A 20975-nucleotide genomic window follows, 5' to 3' on the forward strand; every position below is an offset into this window, starting at 1 on the left:
GGAGTCCACATTTCAGTGAGCATAATAGGTTCCCTTTAATAAACAATAATAATAACAATGCTGCTGTAGCTTTGTTAACATAAGCCTTGTTAGCCCTTTTTGAAGTTTTTTTCAGACGGAATAGGTGTGTCCCATTGCGTGCTTTCTCAGCTGCCTCTTTTTTAATCTGTTTTTATATCTTTATCTTTATCTGTTTTATATCTTTATTCATTCATTTTCAACCGCTTATCCTCACAAGGGTCGCGGGGCTGCTGGGGCCTATCCCAGCTGTCTTTGGGCGAGAGGTGGGGTACACCCTGGACTGGTCGCCAGCCAATCAAACGGGGAGAACATGCAAACTCCACACAGAGATGGCAGAGGGTGGAATTGAACCCGGGTCTCCTAGCTGTGAGGTCTGCACGCTAACCACTCGACTACCGTGCAGCCTATATCTTTACAACGCACAGAAAAGAGAAAGACGTGTGTTCATGTCTGACGTAAGAATTGTGGATGATGGTCCATTCATTCATTCATTCATTTTCTGTACCGCTTATCCTCACGAGGGTCGCGGGGGGCGCTGGATCCTATCCCAGCTGTCTTCGGGCGAGAGGCGGGGTACACCGCAGACTGGTCGCCAGCCAATCACAGGGCACATATAGACAAATAACCATTCACACTCACATTCATACCTATGGACAATTTGGAGTCGCTAATTAACCTAGCATGTTTTTGGAATGTGGGAGGAAACCGGAGTACCCGGAGAAAACCCACGCATGTACAGGGAGAACATGCAAACTCCACACAGAGATGGCCACGGGTGGGGAAAGACAAAATAAGAAGCCAAAAAGTTACCACTTCCACACAAAATAGGAGGAGAACTCATTCATTTGTTCATTTTCTACTGCTTATCCTCACGAGGGTCGCGGGGGGTGCTGGAGCCTATCCCAGCTGTCTTTGGACGAGACAACAAGGCGCCAACAAGGCGCCTTTGTGTCCACCAGCCAATCACAGGCCAGAATTGCTCGGAAGCTTGGACCAATCAGCGAGCGACCCGATGTCGTGTACAGGAGCTAAGAAGAACACAGGTGATGTGTGTGTGTGTGTGTGTGTGTGTGTGTGAGACGGACATGTGCGTGTTAAGGCGTGTTCTTCACGTGCCGCCATCTGCTTGAGGACACCATCTGGGCCGAGACGATGAGTAAAACCAGAAAGACAAAGACCCAGGAATGGGCCACTTGTAACAAACATAAAATTAGGGAGTGTTAGTCATTCATTTCCATCAGCATTTTCCCGTTGCATGTGCAAAATAAATGTAAAAAAACAGAAATACATGAAGGGCAAGGTTTTTTTTCCAAGAGGTTGAAAAGTGAGCCGTTAGCGGTGAAGCTGCGTCATCACTTTGGGTGTGTTTTGTTTTGTCCTTCCTGTCCCCCACAGGCTCACATATGTTTGCCTTAGTCCCTGCAGCGGGGCAGTGCGTCATGTGACCTGTGGTCACGGGCCGACTCTGCTCGCTTTCATGAACAACAACTGCGCTTTACTACATAATAATACCCGCCGTATATGCATTAATGTTATGATGGTTCCTGGTTGTACAGCAGGGGTGCTCAATATGTCAGCTGACGTGAAGCCCTACATACGTACATACTACTTTGGCTGTCTGTCTAAGAAACAAAAATACCCGGCTCCGCCACAGATAGATAGCCCAATCTCTTGTTCTGTAGCCATGGCTGAGAAAGAGAGTATAATAGGCCGGTCCATGTAGCATGTGGTTCAAAGTCCGTACAGTAGATGGCACTGCAATGCTGTTTCTTAGCACAGCCCTGCACCAGCCAGGGCTCCATGGCAGCACCAGCATCCCCAGTGTTGAGCGAGCTGGTCAGTATAGGACAAATAACCCACTGGACAATAAATAAATAAATATATATATATATATATATATATATATATATAGGAACTAAGTAAATGAACAAAAATACACATTCAAGGCATGAATGTTTAAAAAAAACATATTTAGAAGGTTATAAACAGGTTTTCTATATCTTATTTTCTCTTATTTTGTGTAGTCTGTTAGGTAGTAGGAGCATAAAGGTATACTATAGGGGTGCTATTTCATGCCTAGAGTGCTCTAATACTTTCAAATTGTATTTAGAAGGTGGTAAAAAGTTTTTTAATGTCTTATTTTGTGTAGTCTGTTAGGTAATAGGAGCATAAAGGTATACTATAGGGGTGCTATTTCATGCCTACGGGGCTCTAATGTTGAAAAAAGCATATTTAGAAGGTTATAAACAGGTTTTCTATGTCTTATTTTCTCTTATTATGTGTAGTCTGTTAGGTAATAGGAGCATAAAGGTGACTATAGGGGTGTTATTCCATGACTAGAGGGCTCTAATAATGTCAAAGTGCATTTAGAAGGTGGTAAAAAGTTTTTTAATGTCTTATTTTGCATAGTCTGTTAGGTAATACGAGCATAAAGGTATACTATAGGGGTGCTATTTCATGCTTAGGGGGCTCTAATGTTTAAAAAAGCATATTTAGAAGGTTATAAACAGGTTTTCTATGGTTTTTTTCTCTTATTATGTGTAGTCTGTTAGGTAATAGGAGCATAAAGGTGACTATAGGGGTGTTATTCCATGACTAGAGGGCTCTAAAAATGTTCATTTCATTTTCTACCGTTTTTCCTCACAAGGGTCATGAGGAGGCTGGAGCCTATGTCAGCTGTCTTCGGGCGAGAGGCGGGGTACACCCCGGACTGGTGGCCAGCCAATCACAGGGCACATATAGACAAACAACCATTCACACTCACATTCGTACCTATGGACAATTTGGAGTCGCTAATTAACCTAGCATGTTTTTGGAATGTGGGAGGAAACCGGAGTACCCGGACAAACCCACGTATGCACGGGGAGAACATGGCATAAATAAAAGCTGCTAATGAGTCCGCAGGCATTTCACGGGTGACGCCCGACACGCCCTCGCTACCCCGCCCACACCTACCTGGAAAAATGGATGAGTCCCATGAATGGGGGTCATGTCAGTGCAGTGGATGCCAGCAGCGTCTTATTAATCAACCACAAACACCGCTTTCTTACTACAGTGCTTATATTTGTGTGTCACTGTAAGAGGTGTGTGTGTGCGTGCGCGCGCGTACCTGCAGGGCGCTGTTGAGGAAGCAGCTGTTCTGTCCCGGCTCGTTGCTCAGTCCTTTACTGGGAGCGATGGAGGTCACGGTCCGAGGCGTCAGCATCGCCTGCATCCCGCCACCTGCCATGCCCCCCGCCCCCGCCACACCGCCTGCCGCAAAATAGTTCCTCTTCCAGGACATGACAGATGCCGGCTGCCTCACTCTCTGCGGGGATCAGCTCCGAGTCGTCCGATGCGTCAAAGCGGCCATTGTGACCGTCAGCGGCCGTGCCTCTGAATCAATCTGGTCCAAGTGTAAGGAATTTTCGTTTTTCCGAAATGCCCAGTCTTGGCCAAAAGTTGAAAAGTATATTCTCTCTCTCTCTCTCTCTATATATATATATATATATATATATACAAAAATCCAGGAAGTGGTTCCAGGCTATGAAGGACGGAGATGCTGCCTGATAAACATTCCCATCATCCTCCCTGTTCTACTTTCACGTCCCTCCGAAAGTCAGCAGCTGTAGACAGGGGGGTCATAGGTCAGTGTAGACACCTGTAGGAGACAAAAAAAGAAGCTGTATTTCCTTGGATTTTTTTTCATTTATTCCGCAGTGGTTGGTCCCACTCCCAAGCACTCCCGAGGACTTCCAGACTACTGCCGAAACCCACTTTCTAATTTTGTGATTATAGGAGTTGATAATAAATGAATAAAGTCTTTGTGGTTAGGAGCTACTGATAGCTCATGAGCTACTGAAAAACTTGTTGTGTACAAACTTACAGAGTGGTAATGTTTCTCTTACTGGCTCAGAGTCATCAACTCCAACCACTACTGCCTGATGTTTGCCTCTTTATGCAAGTTAGCTTTACCCTCAAATTAGAACAAATATGTCCTGGAAGCCATTAGCATTAGCTGCGCAAGTTAGCTTTCCCCTCAAACCTGAACAAATATTCCCTGGAAGCCATTAGCATTAGCTTCGTGCTTACACGGTGAAAACAGCAGGATTTAGGGAGGACAAGCCGATAGCTTGTACCCGGGAACGGCAGGATACAAACTCTCTGAGCCCCCCCATCCCCCCTTTGAAGATAGAATCCTATATCACCAAAATTCATCGATGGTGGTCAGGTCTGGACCCAATTAACCACGATAAACGAAGGGTAAGTGTTCGTAAGCAAGGAACTACAGATGAAATCATAGACAGTGAAGGTATTTGCTCAATTTTGCTAGCTAAAGATAAAAGCAAACACATAGTCTCACAAATACAAAGGATACTTTTACACACACCCACACAAAAAAAGAGGACTAACGTGACATCTGTTGCTTTGCAACAAAGGAAAAACAACGTTCCAGACGCCTTGATGCCCCTGCGAAGGAAAAGACGCCTTCATGCCCCTGCGAAGGAAAGATGCCTTGATGCCACAGCAAGCTAGCGAAAGGAGAAACACCATGAAAGCGGTTCAAGCTAAGGCAGTGGCAAAAGCTGATTGGTCCAGGACTCCAGCCTCAGGACTCCAGCCTCGAGTGTTTCAAAGGCCGGGCAGGGAAAGGAAGGGTGCTTTTTTTGCAGCTGCGCTACAATAAGACCCGCTTACTTGTAGGCATACAGGGACTGCAGATGAGCCCTGACGTCTGTATTAGGTATTGTTGTCAGGAATAAACAATCTTATCCTCTATTCGACACCCACTTAGAGTCCTCAGGGGGAGGATTTGTACGACTGGCAACAAAGCTGACTCCTGCTTCCTGTTTTCATGTATTAGCAAGCTAATCGGATGCTAACAAGGAAGTTTTGTGCCAAAAATATTCAAGCAGTGTTATAACACCACAACAATGAGGGGGGGTACGTGAACCGGAGGTGCCACTGTAACATCGTTTTGAAACATAAACAGCAGGAGAAGATATGAAACTGGAGAAACAATGAAAATATTCTTTACTTGCTCTGCATTAACGTGTGGCATGTTTGTTGTGTAAATATGGAACACATCCACCCGTGTTTGCTTCAGACAAACCACCAAATGTTGATTATGATGATGAGGATGATTGCCCGATTTGAAAAGTTCAAAGGCTTCCATTGAACAAACAAAAGTGTCTCAAAGTCGCAAAAAAAAAAACCTTTTGAGTTTGAAGTGGCTAATTGCGAATGTTGTTGAAAAGGACAAATATTGAGGTGTTTGTTGTAGAGGTAAAGCACGGGTCAGAAGAGACGGAGGTGACAAGGGATTAGCCAGATCTGTCTGCATGGGATTAGGCCGTCTGTGTGTAACGACTCAGCTAACCAGGTCCCTATAATTAGCTGCAGTGGGCTAGCATCGGCTAACGAGGGAGGCGGGAGGGATTAAAGAGGCCCACATGACGAGTCTGCGCGCCCAACTAAACCGCTTCAAAACAAAATGTGAAACGAGCCGACGTGACGACAAAGCAGGACGGAGGAGCTCATGAAGAAGCTTTGTGAAGATCAAATTGAGTCTTTATGTTTAGCCGTGTGAAGTATGAAGAAACGGACTCCAAAAAAAAGCAGTCCCCCCCTGCAGGCCCTTTTCGGGTCTAAACGATGACAGTGATTTGTTGACAAACCTTTTTTTATGAGGAAAACGAGCGGCGGTCGTGTGGTTAGCGCGCAGACCTCACAGCTAGGAGACCCGGGTTTAATTCCACCCTTGGCCATCTCTGTGTGGAGTTTGCATGTTCTCCCTGTGCATGCGTGGGTTTTCCACGGGGACTCCGGTTTCCTCCCACATTCCAAAAACATGCTAGGTTAATTGGCAACTCCAAATTGTGAGGAAAAGCGGTAGAAAATGAAATGAAAATTTTTTAGAGCCCTCTAGACATGGAATAACACCCCTATAGTCACCTTTATGCTCCTATTACCTAACAGACTACACATAATAAGAGAAAATAAGACATAGAAAACCTGTTTATAACCTTCTAAATATGCTTTTTTAACATTAGAGCCCTCTAGGCATGAAATAGCACCCCTATAGTATACCTTTATGCTCTATTACCTAACAGACTACACAAAATAAGACATTAAAAAACTTTTTACCACCTTCTAAATGTACTTTGACATTATTAGAGCCCTCTAGTCATGGAATAACACCCCTATAGTCACCTTTATGCTCCTATTACCTAACAGTCTACACAAAATAAGACATTCAAAAACATTTTACCACCTTCTAAATGCACTTTTACATTATTAGAGCCCTCTAGTCATGGAATAACACCCCTATAGTCACCTTTATGCTCCTATTACCCAACTGACTACACATAGTAAGAGAAAATAAGACATAGAAACCCTGTTTATAACCTTCTAAATATGCTTTTTTTTCATTAGAGCCCTGTAGGCATGAAATAGCACCCCTACAGTCACCTTTACACTCCTATTACCGAACATAGTACACAAAATACAACATAAAAAAACTTTTTACCACCTTCTAAATGCACTTTGACATTATTAGAGCCCTCTAGACATGAGAGAGAGGGGGGGGGGGGGAGGGAGAGAGGGAGTGAATGAATGAATGAAAACAAGACAGAAAAAGACCGAGACGTTCATTCTGTCACACCTGCTAAAGTGGGAATGACATCCGAGGAGGACACCGAAAGGATGGTGCCTTTCAAAAACACGCCGCCCACCCCCGTCTGCACACCTGCATTGAGTACTGACCAATCAGAGAGCGAGGAATGCATCAGCTGCTGAGAGGTCAATCCCTCTCTCTCTCTCTCGGCATCAAACTAGTTATGTAAGAACCCACCAGTGTGTGTCTCTCTCTCACACACACACACACACACACATAATCGCCTGTGATTTGGCGTGCAGGCCGAGCGCCAGCCTCACGCTGCCTCTCTGCAGGGCTGCCAGGAGTCTGGCATCTACTGGGAACACTGGGATGGAGCCAACATGGCCGGAGCGGCCGAGATAAACGTTGGGACAGACAGACAGCAGTCAGTCTGACTACTTTGACTTTCTCTTTGTCACCAGGCTGCGACGGAGAGCACAGCACGGCGGCCAGCGTGACGAGAGAGGTCACCTCTAGCGCTTCATGCTAGCTGCCGCGACGTGAGCAAACATCCGGAGCGGCACGGCGGCACAAGTTGGGAATGTGAAGTACTTCGATGACTTAAACCCAACCTTCAGTATTAACCTAGCATGTTTTGGGAATGTGGGAGGAAACCGGAGTCGCATGGGGAGAACATGCAAACTCCCCGCAGAGATGGCCGAGAGTGGAATTGAACTGAGGTCTCCTAGTTGTGAGGCCTGCGTGCTAACCACTCTACCACTTTTATTAAAAAAAAAACAATAGTCATAAATTCAACAGTTTTTGCATGTTTAAGTAACTCGTCGATTTTTGTTTGATGGTCTTTGAACGCATCGTCTTTGTCCCATGCTGCACAGATAAGACTACTGTTAGCGGTACAACCATACACAAAGGTTAATTCGGTTCGATTCGATGTGTTATGGTTGGATACAAAAAATAAATGACCGTTTTTTATTTGAATTTGATTGAAATTGCCAACATCTTTTATGTTTTTATGTTGTCTTGTTTGGTACATGAACTGCACACCCTTTGATGCTCTGCACAAATGAAGTTCTTAACGGATAAATAAAGTTCTAAAGTTATCTTTCTCACCTTAAAAGTACAGTTCGACTGCACACACTTGGCACCATATAAGACAAAAAAAAGCACCTTTCAGTGCACTTTCAGTATCAATATCATTCAATAAACACTGAGGCAGAATCATATTTCATTCAACTCAATTGGGTTACAAACCCAATTCAAAACTCCATTGCCACTTTGGCGGATATCAAGAAAGTAACCAAAAAAACACCATCAAATAGGTAAAACTAACAAAAAAAAAAGGTTATCTTAACTCTATGACTTTTAGCGACATGTTCGGCTGTAATAATATATATGCAATATAAACCGTTTTGAAAAATTAGGCTATTGAAGGGGTCGCGCCATTCTTGTTTGTAGCTCTCACAAATTAGCACTTAGCTTGATATGCTTTTCAGTGGCACCATTCCTCTAAACGTTTGATTCACGACTGAGTGGATGGTTACTAATGCAAACAGCAACAGTAGTTTCAATGATGATTTTGGTGATTTTCGATAATGAGCAGCAGCTAGCTTGTTTTACCGCTAACTACTATACTGAATTTTGTCATATGTGTCATATTTGGTCTCAAATGCTAATATTATGTGGGAAGACATTAAGGTAAGATTTGATTAGCTTATTGAGAGCTAATTTGTATATTTGTTGTCTGAATAACAAAGTCCAGGCCGGTACTGGTGGATGGTGGATGGTATTCATTTAGTACTTTTCATGTTTCCTGTCTTTCTTTTACACAATACATAATAAAAAACATCAATCAGATCGCTGCGATATAAGTATGTTCTGCAGATGTGTTAGCCGCTAGCATGCTGCTAATGCTATTTATATCCATTCTCGTCTTCAGTCATGCTAAGCTACGGAGCCAAATGTGGCCCGCAGGAGGCTAGTTTAGGCCCCCGCCTTGATATGAAAGTTTAATGTTAGTGCGGCCCGTGCAAGTTTGAGATGGATGCTGTATGGTATCATGTTCTCAGAAAAAATTATTACGTTTGATTAATGTTCATGTTAAAGGTTAAATAACTGTTAATAGTTATCCTCCCTATCCGTGTGGAAGTGGTAAGTTTTTGGCTATTTAAGTTTAAAGGAAATAACTTGAAGGCTACCGTTTAGGTCGCTAGCTCTCTAGTTTGCGAGTTAGCATGTGTCTCAAGACCCTGCAGTTGCAATATGTTGTAAATAAAAAGAGTATAAATGTGACTATAGTCGTGTTTTGTCATGTCTACAGGGCTCTAATAACGCTTTGTTCATTTTAATCTGAAAAAAATAATTTGTCTACCCACTAACTATATGTGGTTTCTTAAGTTTTTATTATTTGGTGTTTTATTATTATTATTATATTTATTACTGATTGATTGATTTTCTTTATTCTTGATTTGTTTATTTATTTTATCTTATTTTGTGTAGAAAAATAAAAATGAAGATATTTGAGAACAGTGGAATGTTTTATCAGAGCTTTTCTTGTAGAAAATCAGAACAAAAGCAAAGTTTATTCATTTTTCTGTTTTTAATAAATTCGGGGTTTTTTTGTTTTTTTTTGGAAAACCTGATGCGGCCCAGCCTCGCCCAGACCCTAGCTCCAGTGGCCCCCCAAGTAAAATGAGTTTGAGACCCCTGGTCTAAGAGTTGATGGCTAATTCTTATCCATTCAGGAGGCCGCTACCCGCAACCCATGTAGCCTCAATTCTCACTTGTCAAACCGGTACATATACAATATATATACACATATTCGTATGTATCCATCGTGTAACTGCACTGTTACTCCCCGCGGTGTAGCGTATGAACATGAATAACATGAAAACTAGCATGTTAAATTGAACATTTATACAGTTGGGAGCATTTAGGAGCAAATGACATTCCGGGTCGTACCACGCCATTCATAAAGAACAGCATAGGCAATGGAGGGACTTATAGGACAGACAGCAGTTTCTTTTCAATATGGACTCCAGAACATGGTGACCGACTAGAAAAGAGATGTTTACATTGTGCGCATGCATTGTGTCGACTGTCGAGCACGCATTGTTCTCCCCCACCTGCAGAATGCACCGCTCCAGCGAACAAACAGTACAGTCAGACCTCCTTGTACACATTAGTCACCCATCACTAAGTTCATAATCAGCACCTCACAACGTCCAACAGGTTGTCCACCATGACTAGTGTAATGTGACGTCACTGCAACCAAGTTGTTTCTGTCCACTCCTTGACTTCATTCATACATTGACATGCACATACATTATTGTCATAGTGATAGTAATAACAATAATCGCCTAGGAGCTGCACTGTTTTCCATTCTTTAAATGAGCCAAACTTGCACCAAAATTGCGCAGCGATTCTTTTTTACAAATGCGTCACACTTGTGAACATTGATTGCCCCCCCACCACCACCACCATCACCACCACCACACATTCATTGCCTTGCTGCTGCCACACAATAGCACACCAGCGATGAAAATACATTCATTTAATATGTGGAATGTAATAGTAAGTGCACGCCAGTCTGTGTTACTATTGGAGTCCATGTGATCCGGCGGCGTTAAAACGGCTCTTTTTTTCAACGGAGTTCGGCACCGACCCGTGTGGTGCGTGTGTGTGTGGTTACGTCGGAGCAGCATTACATCACTTCCAGAAAAACTTCACCCACAACAAACGACGGCGATTTTTTTTTTGCACACTTTGAGCCAAAAATCATTTCTCGGATGGACTGATTTAGTGCGGAGGTGAACGCCGACTGGGCAGTCCAGCAAGCTAACGTCATGAAGGAGTTATAACGGTCGCTTCGTTCAAACGTCCTACACGCAGCGGCCACGGCTCGGCTTCTCGGTCGGGTTCTTCCGGTCGGTAGAAGCGGCTCACCTGAGGCAGCAGTCCGGAGGGAGAGCCGGGAAACTCGTCACGGCAGCACCGGAGAGGAGAAGGCAAGCAAAACAGGCAGTAAGCACTGATAGCATTCATTGCATTCATTGTGTTGGGAAGAGCTGGACCACGAGGGGGAGGGGCTACTACCTGGGGCGCGAGCACGACAGCACCAGCGCGCGCATACACATGCCAGCATGTGTGTGTGTTTACATTTGGAGCTTAGCTAACATGCTAACACTATAACTCACCGATTCGTCAAATAATAGCCACATGAATACCCTGAAACTGAATATTACATTATATTGTCTTTCTTTTACAAGAACGTACTTATGACGCAGGTATTCATTAATTAATTATTCATTTTTTCCTCCGAAAAGAGAAAAAATGTGTCGCATTAATTTATAAATTTGTGACAATACTATCTATGTGTATGTGCCATTGTTGAAAAAAAAACACAATTTTGACATGCTTATTTATGTCTTTATACTCCACAGATGTTTTTTGCTCAAGCTAAGACGTTCCGCTCTTTGTCCCATGGTGCATTCAGTCATTGAATGCACCATAGTTGTGTCCTGAGACACAAAAAACTCAAATTTATGTGGCGACTGTCACCCATACATTTTATCCTGTAAAGGGATATGATTCATCAACTTTGCGTAAATATGTTATATACTGTTATATACCCTCACGAGGGTCGCGGCGGCGAGAGGCGGGGTACACCCTGGACTGGTGGCCAGCCAATCACAGGGCACATATAGACAAACAACCATTCACACTCACATTCATACCTATGGACAATTTGGAGTCACTAATTAACCTAGCATGTTTTTGGAATGTGGGAGGAAACCGGAGTACCCGGAGAAAACCCACGTATGCACGGGGAGAACATGCAAACTCCACATAGAGATGGCCGAGGGTGGAATCGAACCCTGGTCCTCCTAGCTGTGAGGTCTGCGCGCTAATCACTCGACCGCCGTGTCGCCCTTGTTTGGAATAATGTTCTACAATATAACATTTTTGAACATGAATGGTAAATTTGCAAAAGAGATGCCGCCACCCAAACTAGCGAACTAGCTTGCAGCTAATTTCTGGAAGTGATGTCATTGGGGTGACACCTTGCAGCTAAAGAGTAAAGAAATTATTTGCGAGTAAGATGGTGGACTTGGTTCGGTATATTTGTCATCAAAATAATAGTCATGATAAAATGCGGTGTTGCTGCTGGATGTTCATACTATCCGAGTGATACTATTTAAGCAAAGTTGATGACTCATGTCAGGGACCTATCATATATTTTTTGTTATTATGTTCTACATTGTGAGATTTACGAAAAGCGAACAGTAAATTGTAAAAATTAGATTCACGGTTCATGGCGCCATGAGGCCGCCATAGTAAAAGTAGTTTTCTAAGTGTGAGCCATGAGTGCGGCACCAGCAAAAGCCGTGAGGGTTCAGAGGTCACAGAACGAGGACAAGAGTGATTAGAGGGCCACTGAAGCGTGAACATGGACGCCGCTTGAAAAAGAGGAACATGCCAAATGAAGAAATACCAGGTTATTGTCCATGATGTTCTTTGTTAGCCTGCTCATAAACAGTCACTGCTGTTATGTGGAATATAGTATGTGTATTTGCCCCACTGTCCCCTACTAAAAAAAATACATATCTGAGTTTCATCAAATATAACGGAGTTCCACAAGGCGCCTTTTGGTACAGTGACGCAGTGACGTGTGCAACCAGGTCTCATATGACTGCAAGAGCAAACATTACAGGTGTGGGAATGATGTCATCCAGGAAGTACACCACTCAAATGAGGGCCGCCCAACAATTACATATGTGTGTGTGCGTGTGTGAGTGCGTGTGTGCAGGTTGCAGCTGATCAGTTTTTGAAACTATAATGCATCATACATACACATATAGTAGTATATACACATGTATGTATATCATACACATGAGCATATTTATATATCATGCGTACAGCACATTCTGTATGTACAGTACATCATACATACAGTATATATATATATATTTATATACATACATCACACATGCAGTGCATACAGTACATATAATGCACAGCTATGAGTAGTTTAGGAAGAGCTAACATTGTCAGATCAATGACTTCCATGCTAATTCGTGAACAAGTGCTATAGTGTTAGCTAAACATTGAATGCAGGAGTTTAGCTCGTGAAGAGTAAAGATTTTGCCGTTAAGACGATAGTTGAGTCACTATGGTCGCCATGTTACTTACTTTGGCAAAGACTCCTCTTCCTCCTTGTCGTCCTCCTCAGGATGAAGTCAAGAAGAGGACTTGCTCCCGTCTCCCAGGTGACGCGTGCGTACAATGACATCATCCTTATTTGTGCCTACACCTGTGGTCACATGGGTCGTTGCGGCCACTTCCGGGCTCAGATCTCTTAAAGGAGCAGCGTCCCACAGCGGTATGACTGACACGCTATATTGTCTTTTGATTGTTTGTGTAAATAAGCAATAAATGAGCAATTAGCTTGTGTTTCGATTTGTATTTTTAAACTGGAATTTTCAGGGAATAATCCAAAACTAACAAGTAACAAAAGTACTCGTAGAGACCCTTTCCAGCGCCTTTTATCTTAGCACGTTTGCTAGCTTCCATTAATTAGTCTTCGTGACATCTCACTTGTGGTTATCGGTCTGCAGCGTTTGTTAACTAAAGTGGTGTTCGTTGGTCTATTTCTATTCTCTATACTGCTCTTTGTGTCATTTAAATTGCCCCTCGGGGATGAATAAAGTGTTTGAATCGAATTGTAGTTTTTGTTATTCAGCCATGACAGTCTTGACAGCCCTATGCGCGCGCACACATGCATTCTTTCAAGAGTGTAAAAGCTACGCTTTGATTCTGTATCATTGTCATTATCTACCTGACTCCGACACATAGGGGCCTAATGACAGCTTATTTCTGGACCGTCTCCCATAGCGACGAGGCTGAGCTCTGCCGCCACGGCGATAGTTCTGCGGCGTGTTAAAAAGCAGGCAGACTGGGGGCGGGGCGCGAAAAAAATCAACTGCTGACATGTCAAAGGTCACTCGGGGTCAAGGGTCATTTGGCAGAGTCAACGAAGCGATTTATGTTGTTTTGAGTTCACATTTATCGTCTTCAATGAACGAAATATGTAGCTGACTGTGTTAGCATTAGCATTTCTTACTTTTCATGAGTCATGCTTGTAGTTAACCTAAATGTCATCGAAGAAAGTCTTATTCCGGTTGCTGACTGTGACGTCACACTAGCAGCTTTGCATTACTATGGCGACTCCGTGGGCGTGTCTTAGCGTCTCGTGGATCTTTTGTACATTTCCTTTAGCTTCTCACAATAAAAGCACTCGTACTGCTTTTGTCTCCGGAAAGCTGAGCTGCTCAGGCACTTCATCGCAGTATTCGAATGTGATTTGTTATACAGTACACATTAAATACTACCCAAATCCTTTAAGTGTTATTACTTTGCTCGAGCTAGCATAAATCCAGTATGACTTGCTTTTATTCTGAAAGCTGCGTCATCTAACCGAAGGGATTCTATTAAAACTTGAATTTTTTTTGTAAATCATATAAAACACTTGCATAGATTCCTGTGGTGCATCTGAGAGGGAGACACGCACACACACACACAGTGGAAGAATGCCTGGGAAAAGGAGCGTCGTTATTCATTTGCTAATTTGATCAACAATACAACAATAGCCAGTCATTAGGGATTCTGCATGGTGGGGGTGCAGTGCAGGAAGGTTCCCAGGCTGGAAAAAGACTGACTGGTTTTTGTTCTTCCATCAAGTAAACAGTGGTACATTTTATTGCACGACTATACCTAGACATTTATCTTGTATTCATTCATAAAATCATGACAGATGTTAGCTAAAACGTGCATGAAAGAAAACATGGTGGCAATGATGACATGTTTTAGGAGGTCAAAGTTGGATTTTGAATTGCATGGAAGGTCCAAAATGTTCTCTTCCTTATGTTTCTAATTTTTACACAGCTTCTTTGAACGTCTCACTGAAGACTAGATGTCTTCCTTATACTGCTCTCGTCTTGCATCCAGAACCCGAACCGGAATGGGTCCTGGGCCTGCCTCTTTCCGCTACTCAAAGTTTTCCAGGACGGGCTCGTGGCCGGTCTCCTTGAGGAAGCGCAGCAGGTCGTCCGGCCGCAGCCCCATGGTGGCGCCGTTGGTCATGGGGTGGAAGTAGACCATGTGGTGTCCTCCTTCTAGCAGGTCCCGGTCCAGAACCAACGTGACGCTCTGGTCCTTGTCGAAGAGCACAGCCAGAGCCGTGGCACAGCCCTGACCCACCTGAACACACACATAATACATATCATTAATATAATATACAGCACACACGTGTGTGTGTAAATAAAACTATTTTGTAAATAAATATATCAATAACATATACACCATATTAATAAAATTTTGAAAAAAACTGTATGTATTAATTATTAGAAAATAATTGATTAAATAAGCATAAATCAATATAACAATATAATAACACTATCAATATAAAGTTTAAAAAATATACAGTATAACATCAACAAAAGTAAATTATTAAATATTAAATAAATAAATATTGTCATTAAAATGTGTAATATATACAGAATAAAATATAGAAATTTTGTAAATAAATATATCAATAAAATATACACCATATTAATAAAATTTTGAATAAAAACTGTATATATTAATTATTAGAAAATAATTGATTAAATAAGCATAAATCAAAATAACAATATAATAACACTATCAATAAAAAGTTAAAAAATATACAGTATAACATCAACAAAAGTAAATTATTAAATAAATAAATATTGTCGGTAAAATGTGTAATATACAGAGAATAAAATATATCAAATATAGAAATATGACTATAATAATAATAAATAAAAATAAATAATAAATTAATTGGATAACTAATAGCAAAAATAGCTTATGTTAATTATTATTTAGTAATAATAAAATAAATAAAATACAACCTGTTGCACAATGCTACATTTATAATTAAATTATTAAATGGCAAATATCTAGATTATTTAAATAAACAAATAAAAATAAAAGTAGAAAACGCTCATAAAGAAATAATTACATCAAGAAAATATAGATGTAAATTAAATAATTGATGAAATATATTGACAATATATACACTATATAAATAACATTTTGAATACAGTTTCAACAATATAGAACAATAATTAATAGAATATGAAATCATAATGAATAAGATAAATTAAACCAGAAAAGTTTAGGGATAAAAGAGAGACATAAAAACCAACCTTCAGCTTCTCCAACATGACGGCCTCGTCTGCAAAGCGTAGGTTTCCGCTGCCCACGCCCAACTTCTTGGCAAGGTCATTGAGGTTGACCTGCGGGAGAACAGAGAGCATGGTGGCAGGGGCGGCATCAGTCGGCCATGTTGTGGTGTGGTGAGTGGGGGCGGCAGGTCGTCACCTGGCGGTCGTGGCGTGCAGACACCAACCACAAACGTTTCTTCTTCTTGTCTTTGAGGAAAAGGTTCTTTGTCACCACGCCGTCCACGCCCTCAAGGTGAGGCATCATGTCCTCTACTGTGAACACCTCAAGCACACACAAAACACTCAAACACTCCACGTTACACTTGTATTTCCCCCTCACCTGCACTCACAACAGTAAATGTACGCTAAGTACACTTGTATTTCCCCCCACCTGCACTCAAAATACTAAGTGTAAGCTAAGTACATGGATATTTCCTCTCACCTGCACTCACAACACCAAGCGTACGCTAAGTACACTTGCGTTTCCTCTGACCTGCACTCACAACAGTAAATGTACTCTAAGTACACTTGCATTTCCTCTGACCTGCACTCAGAACAGTAAATGTATGCTAAGTACACTTACGTTTCCTTTGACCTGCACTCACAACAGTAAATGTACGCCATGTACACTCGTGTTTCCCCTCACCTGCACTCACAACACCAAGCGTACGCTAAGTACACTTGTTTCCCCTCACCTGCACTCACAAAAGAAAATTTACGCTAAGTACACTTGTATTACCCCCTCACCTGCACTCACAACACCAAGTGTACGCTAAGTACACTTGCGTTTCCTCTGACCTGCACTCACAACAGTAAATGTACTCTAAGTACACTTGCATTTTCTCTGACCTGCACTCAGAACAGTAAATGTATGCTAAGTACACTTACGTTTCCTTTGACCTGCACTCACAACAGTAAATGTACGCCATGTACACTCATGTTTCCCCTCACCTGCACTCACGACACCAAGCATACGCTAAGTACACTTGTATTTCCCCTAACCTGCACTCACAACAGTAAATGTACGCTAAGTACACTTGTATTTCCTCTGACCTGCACTCACAACAGTAAATGTACGCTAAGTACACTTGTATTTCCCCCTCACCTGCACTCAGAACACCAAGCGTACACTAAGTACACTTGTATTTCCCCTCACCTGCACTCACAACAGTAAATGTATGCTAAGTACACTTGTATTTCCCTCCACCTGCACTCAAAATACTAAGTGTATGCTAAATACACGTGTATTTCCTCACACCTGCACTCAAAACACTAAATGTACACTAAGTACAGCAAGTGTGCCCTTGTGCACTCACCACAAAGTAAGTATACAGGTGTGCCCTCATGCACTCACAACACTAAACATACATTAAGTATGTGTGTGTGCACTTGTACTCAAAATACAAAGTACCTGCACTCAAAATACTATAGTTAAGTACATGAGTGTGACCTTGTGTACTCACAACACTAAGTGTACACAAGTGTGCCCTTATGCACTCCAAATTCTAAGTGTAAGTACACAGATGTACAACAGCAAAGCAACTCAAAATACTAAGTGTCAGTGCCCACACTCAACAGAGTGTGTGTACATAAAGTGTGCACCGAGAAAAAAAAAGGAAAAAAAACAGTCCACACGACGTAAAGTTGATAAATAATTATCTGAAGTAGATAGTGATTTTTTTTCCTCCGGCCACTGAAATTGAAACCGATGTTTTGGCGCCCCCTGCTGTACAGCAAACATGACCACCCAAGAAAAAAAACACGTATTCACGCCGTGACAGGCCGCTTAATGGACCCATGTGCTCGAACTTCTTTTAAGGATTTAAACAAATTGACAGTTAGCCAGCAAATACAAAACATGTATCGATTTTAGTAGCGTTCCTTTGCCTGCATGCATGCAACTCGTCCATTTTAAACAACTTTAGCAGCACCATTTTTGCTAACAGCTCGTGAGGTGTAAATGTAAATACATAATATATGTATTTGGTGTTACCGGTGGATGATCCACGCAGCTCGTATGGATGTTTAAAGCCTCCAAACGTTTCTCCAGTTCTTCCCGCAGCTCCCCCGACATCTTAAATAAATAAAAGTGATGTTTGAAACAAATAGAAATCCACACGGAAACTGTCAACACACACAAACACATGCGGCAATTCTTCTTCGTCGTTTGCTGTGGAGGTCGTCCTCGTGCACCGCCATCTGCTGGACACTTGCTGCAACTGCATACAGAAGCAACACCAGCAAACAGCGTGTTTAAAGTGAATATTGAATGACTTTATTGTCACTATTTATGACGTCACGACGTCTGTCTACCTATTTGTGCGGTTTTTATTGTGTTTGGTTGGACAAAAGGGTTGTTTGTCGCTTTAATTGTGAAGTAAACATATTTTCTTCACTCCTCTTGACTTCTCAGCAAAATGCTCTCCCTTCCTGATGGCGTCTGTCACCCAGCTGAAGGCCGCGTTCTACTTCCGCCTGAATGAAAATGCTGAGCCACTTTGACAAGGTCAACCCATCAGCAAATGAACGCTCAGCGGAGTCGGGAGATTTAGGTCGAGGTGGAACACGCAGAGGATGAAAACTGACGCCCGTGTCGCTCGCTTTGTCATCGTATGCTGCTGGACAGCGGAAGTGAAAATACTAAGCGTAACTGTACAGCAAGTGTCCCTTTATGCACTCTAAAGATTAAGTGCACAATAAGTACAGCAAGTATCCTCTTATGCACTTTAAAGATTAAGTGCACAATAAGTACAGCAAGTGTCCCCTTATGTAAGTGTACTTAAGCACTCAAAAGTGTCCAGAAAGTGTGCCCTTACACACTCAAACGACAAAGTGTAAGTACACAACTGTGCACTTATGCACTTAAAATACTACATACTGTAAGTGCACAACTGTGCCCTTCGGACACAAAAGACTCGAGCGCTCAAAAGACAAAGTGTGCAGAGAGTACAGCAATTGTGCCCTTATGCTCTCAAAAGATTGAGTGTAAGTACACAAGTGTGCCCATGTGCACTCAAATGACTACGTGTACTGTAAATACAGCAAGTGTGTACTTGTGCACTTAAAATGCTAAGTGTACAGTAAGTACAGCAAGTATGCACGTAGGCACTCAAAACATTGAGTTTAAGTACACAAATGTGCACTGTAGAGTAAGTACAGCAAATGTGCCAATATGCACTTAAATGACTGTGTGTACAGTAAGTGCAATAAGTGTGCTCTTGTGCACTCAAAACACTAAGTATAAGTGCACAAATGTGCACTATACAGTAACTACAGCAAGTGTGCCCTTATGCACTCAAAAGACTATGTGCAGAAAGTACAGCAAGTGTGCTCTTATGCACTCAAACGCAAAGTGTACAGTCAGTACAGCAAGTGTGCACTTATGCACTCAAAAGACTGTATACAGAAAGTACTAAAAGTGTGCACTTATGCACTCAAACCACCAAGTGCATACTAGTAAGTACAGCAACGGACACTCAAGCCAGTTAAGTGTAAGTACACAAGTGGTTCTTTTTGCAGTCAAAAGAGTACAGCAAGTGCACAAGTATACCCTTATGCACTAGACAAAGTGGAGAATAAGTACACAAAATAATAAGTACACAGCAATGGACTGTTTGGAGTGTTTCAGTCATCCTCCTCTTAATAAGTGTTAGTGTGTCTCTCCCTGTCCTTTCACGGCTGTATGGGGCAGTCCCCAAGATGGTGACATGTCACATGACCATGAGCAGAAAGCAGATGTGAAGAGTTCATGTGCAGTTTTGCGATGAAGGCCGTGTTATGTGTATGATAATCCAGCTAGTGTTTAGCAGTAATTACTTTGCTGCAGCCACAATGGATTCCTCCTCATCATGACCTTCAAGTGTGTGTATATGTGTGTGTGTGTGTGTGTGTGTGTGTATGCGAGTGTTCCTGCCTGCCGATCATTCAACATCCTACATTCCTCTCACCGACGTTGAACGTCTGCTAACGAGCGTCCACTCATTCACACACACACACACACACACACGACAGCCATTATCCTCGGATCCGTTCCGGCTTCTCCATGTGGCGTTCGGTGACATAATAAAACGATGGAAGTTAGCGGTGAAGATGTGACACCAGATGTGAGTGTGTTTTTCATCAACAAGGGACACCATTCTGTTCAATGGATGCATCGTCCCGCAGGACTGCTATCTATCTGTGGCAGTTGGCCGTGCCACAGTCTTGAGTTGTAGAGTTTGTGCAGGCAATTTTCCACAAAAACATGAAAGCATGACAAATATGTACATTGATACATACAATTTAAATAATTAATTATTTAAAAAAATATCAAAATATAATAATTGTTTAAAATTCATCAAAAAATCAAATAAAATTCATATTTATATTGTAGTATATATATTACATAAAAATATTTTTTATGTAATAAAAAAAGATTGTTTTTCACAAAACATGAAAGCATAACAAATATGTACATTAATACATACAATGTAAATAATTAATCAAAATATGTATATCAAAATATAATCATTGTTTAAAATTCAACAAAAACATCAAATAAAATTCATATTTACATTGTAGTATATATATTACATTAAAAAATCTTCGTGTGGTTCTTTATGTTACAAACAATAATAAAAATGTCAAAATTCAAAAATAAAAAATATGCATAAATGTAAATATTCAAATTCATAAATGTAGTTAAAATATTCATACATTTTATAATAAATGAAATGACATGATCAATTCATTAACACATAAAAGTAAATAAAAATGAAATAATTAATTCAAAATTAATTCTCATTGAATTATGAAAAATCCAAAGTATTACATTGTGTTATATATATTTTTATTAAAATAAAAATAATATGACATTAAAACGACTTTCTTCTGTTGAGGTTTTGTGTGTGCTTTTTTAATGAAAATGTCAAAATTCTCATTGAATAAATAAAAAAATACATAATTTCTATAAATATATATTTCTATTCCTACATTTCATGTGTGAATAATGAATTATTAAAACATGAAATAATCAATTCAAATATGAATTAAAATGAAACCTTTTTCAAAAGAATGTAAAAAGATTGTATTGTGTGGTTATTTATGTTAAAATATGTCAAAATTCTCAATGA

At 41.2% G+C, this 20975-nt stretch overlaps 2 protein-coding genes across 5 annotated transcripts in view; both read right to left on the reverse strand.

The window, feature by feature from the left end:
• LOC131104557 (ubiquitin carboxyl-terminal hydrolase 54-like) overlaps positions 1 to 13550 on the reverse strand; it is a 26604-nt gene extending 13054 nt beyond the window's left edge. For 2 of the 4 annotated variants that reach the window (XM_058051894.2, XM_058051902.2), the window contains exons 1-2: positions 10562 to 12334; positions 3131 to 3661 (exon numbers count right to left, since the gene is read on the reverse strand). In XM_058051894.2, the coding sequence (XP_057907877.2) occupies positions 3131 to 3304 (174 nt within the window). In that variant the 5' untranslated portion in view covers positions 3305 to 3661; positions 10562 to 12334. Of the gene's footprint in view, positions 1 to 3130; positions 3662 to 10561; positions 12335 to 12808 lie in introns of those variants that run through there. The other 2 variants (XM_058051876.2, XM_058051869.2) reach the window with 2 other exon arrangements.
• Positions 13551 to 14212: 662 nt separating this feature from the next.
• On the reverse strand, positions 14213 to 18017 carry prorsd1 (prolyl-tRNA synthetase domain containing 1). Its single transcript, XM_058051989.2, has 4 exons — positions 17858 to 18017; positions 16022 to 16147; positions 15847 to 15936; positions 14213 to 14875 (listed from the first exon to the last, which is right to left on the reverse strand). The coding sequence occupies exons 1-4, from the start codon at positions 18008 to 18010 to the stop codon at positions 14663 to 14665; spliced, it is 582 nt and encodes a 193-aa protein (XP_057907972.2). The 5' UTR covers positions 18011 to 18017; the 3' UTR covers positions 14213 to 14662.
• Between the last annotated feature and the right edge of the window lie 2958 nt (positions 18018 to 20975).

Source organism: Doryrhamphus excisus, linkage group LG10, assembly GCF_037039965.1.
Source record: "Doryrhamphus excisus strain RoL-2023G ecotype Guam linkage group LG10, RoL_Dexc_Guam_v1.1, whole genome shotgun sequence".
NCBI classification, from domain to species: domain Eukaryota; kingdom Metazoa; phylum Chordata; class Actinopteri; order Syngnathiformes; family Syngnathidae; genus Doryrhamphus; species Doryrhamphus excisus.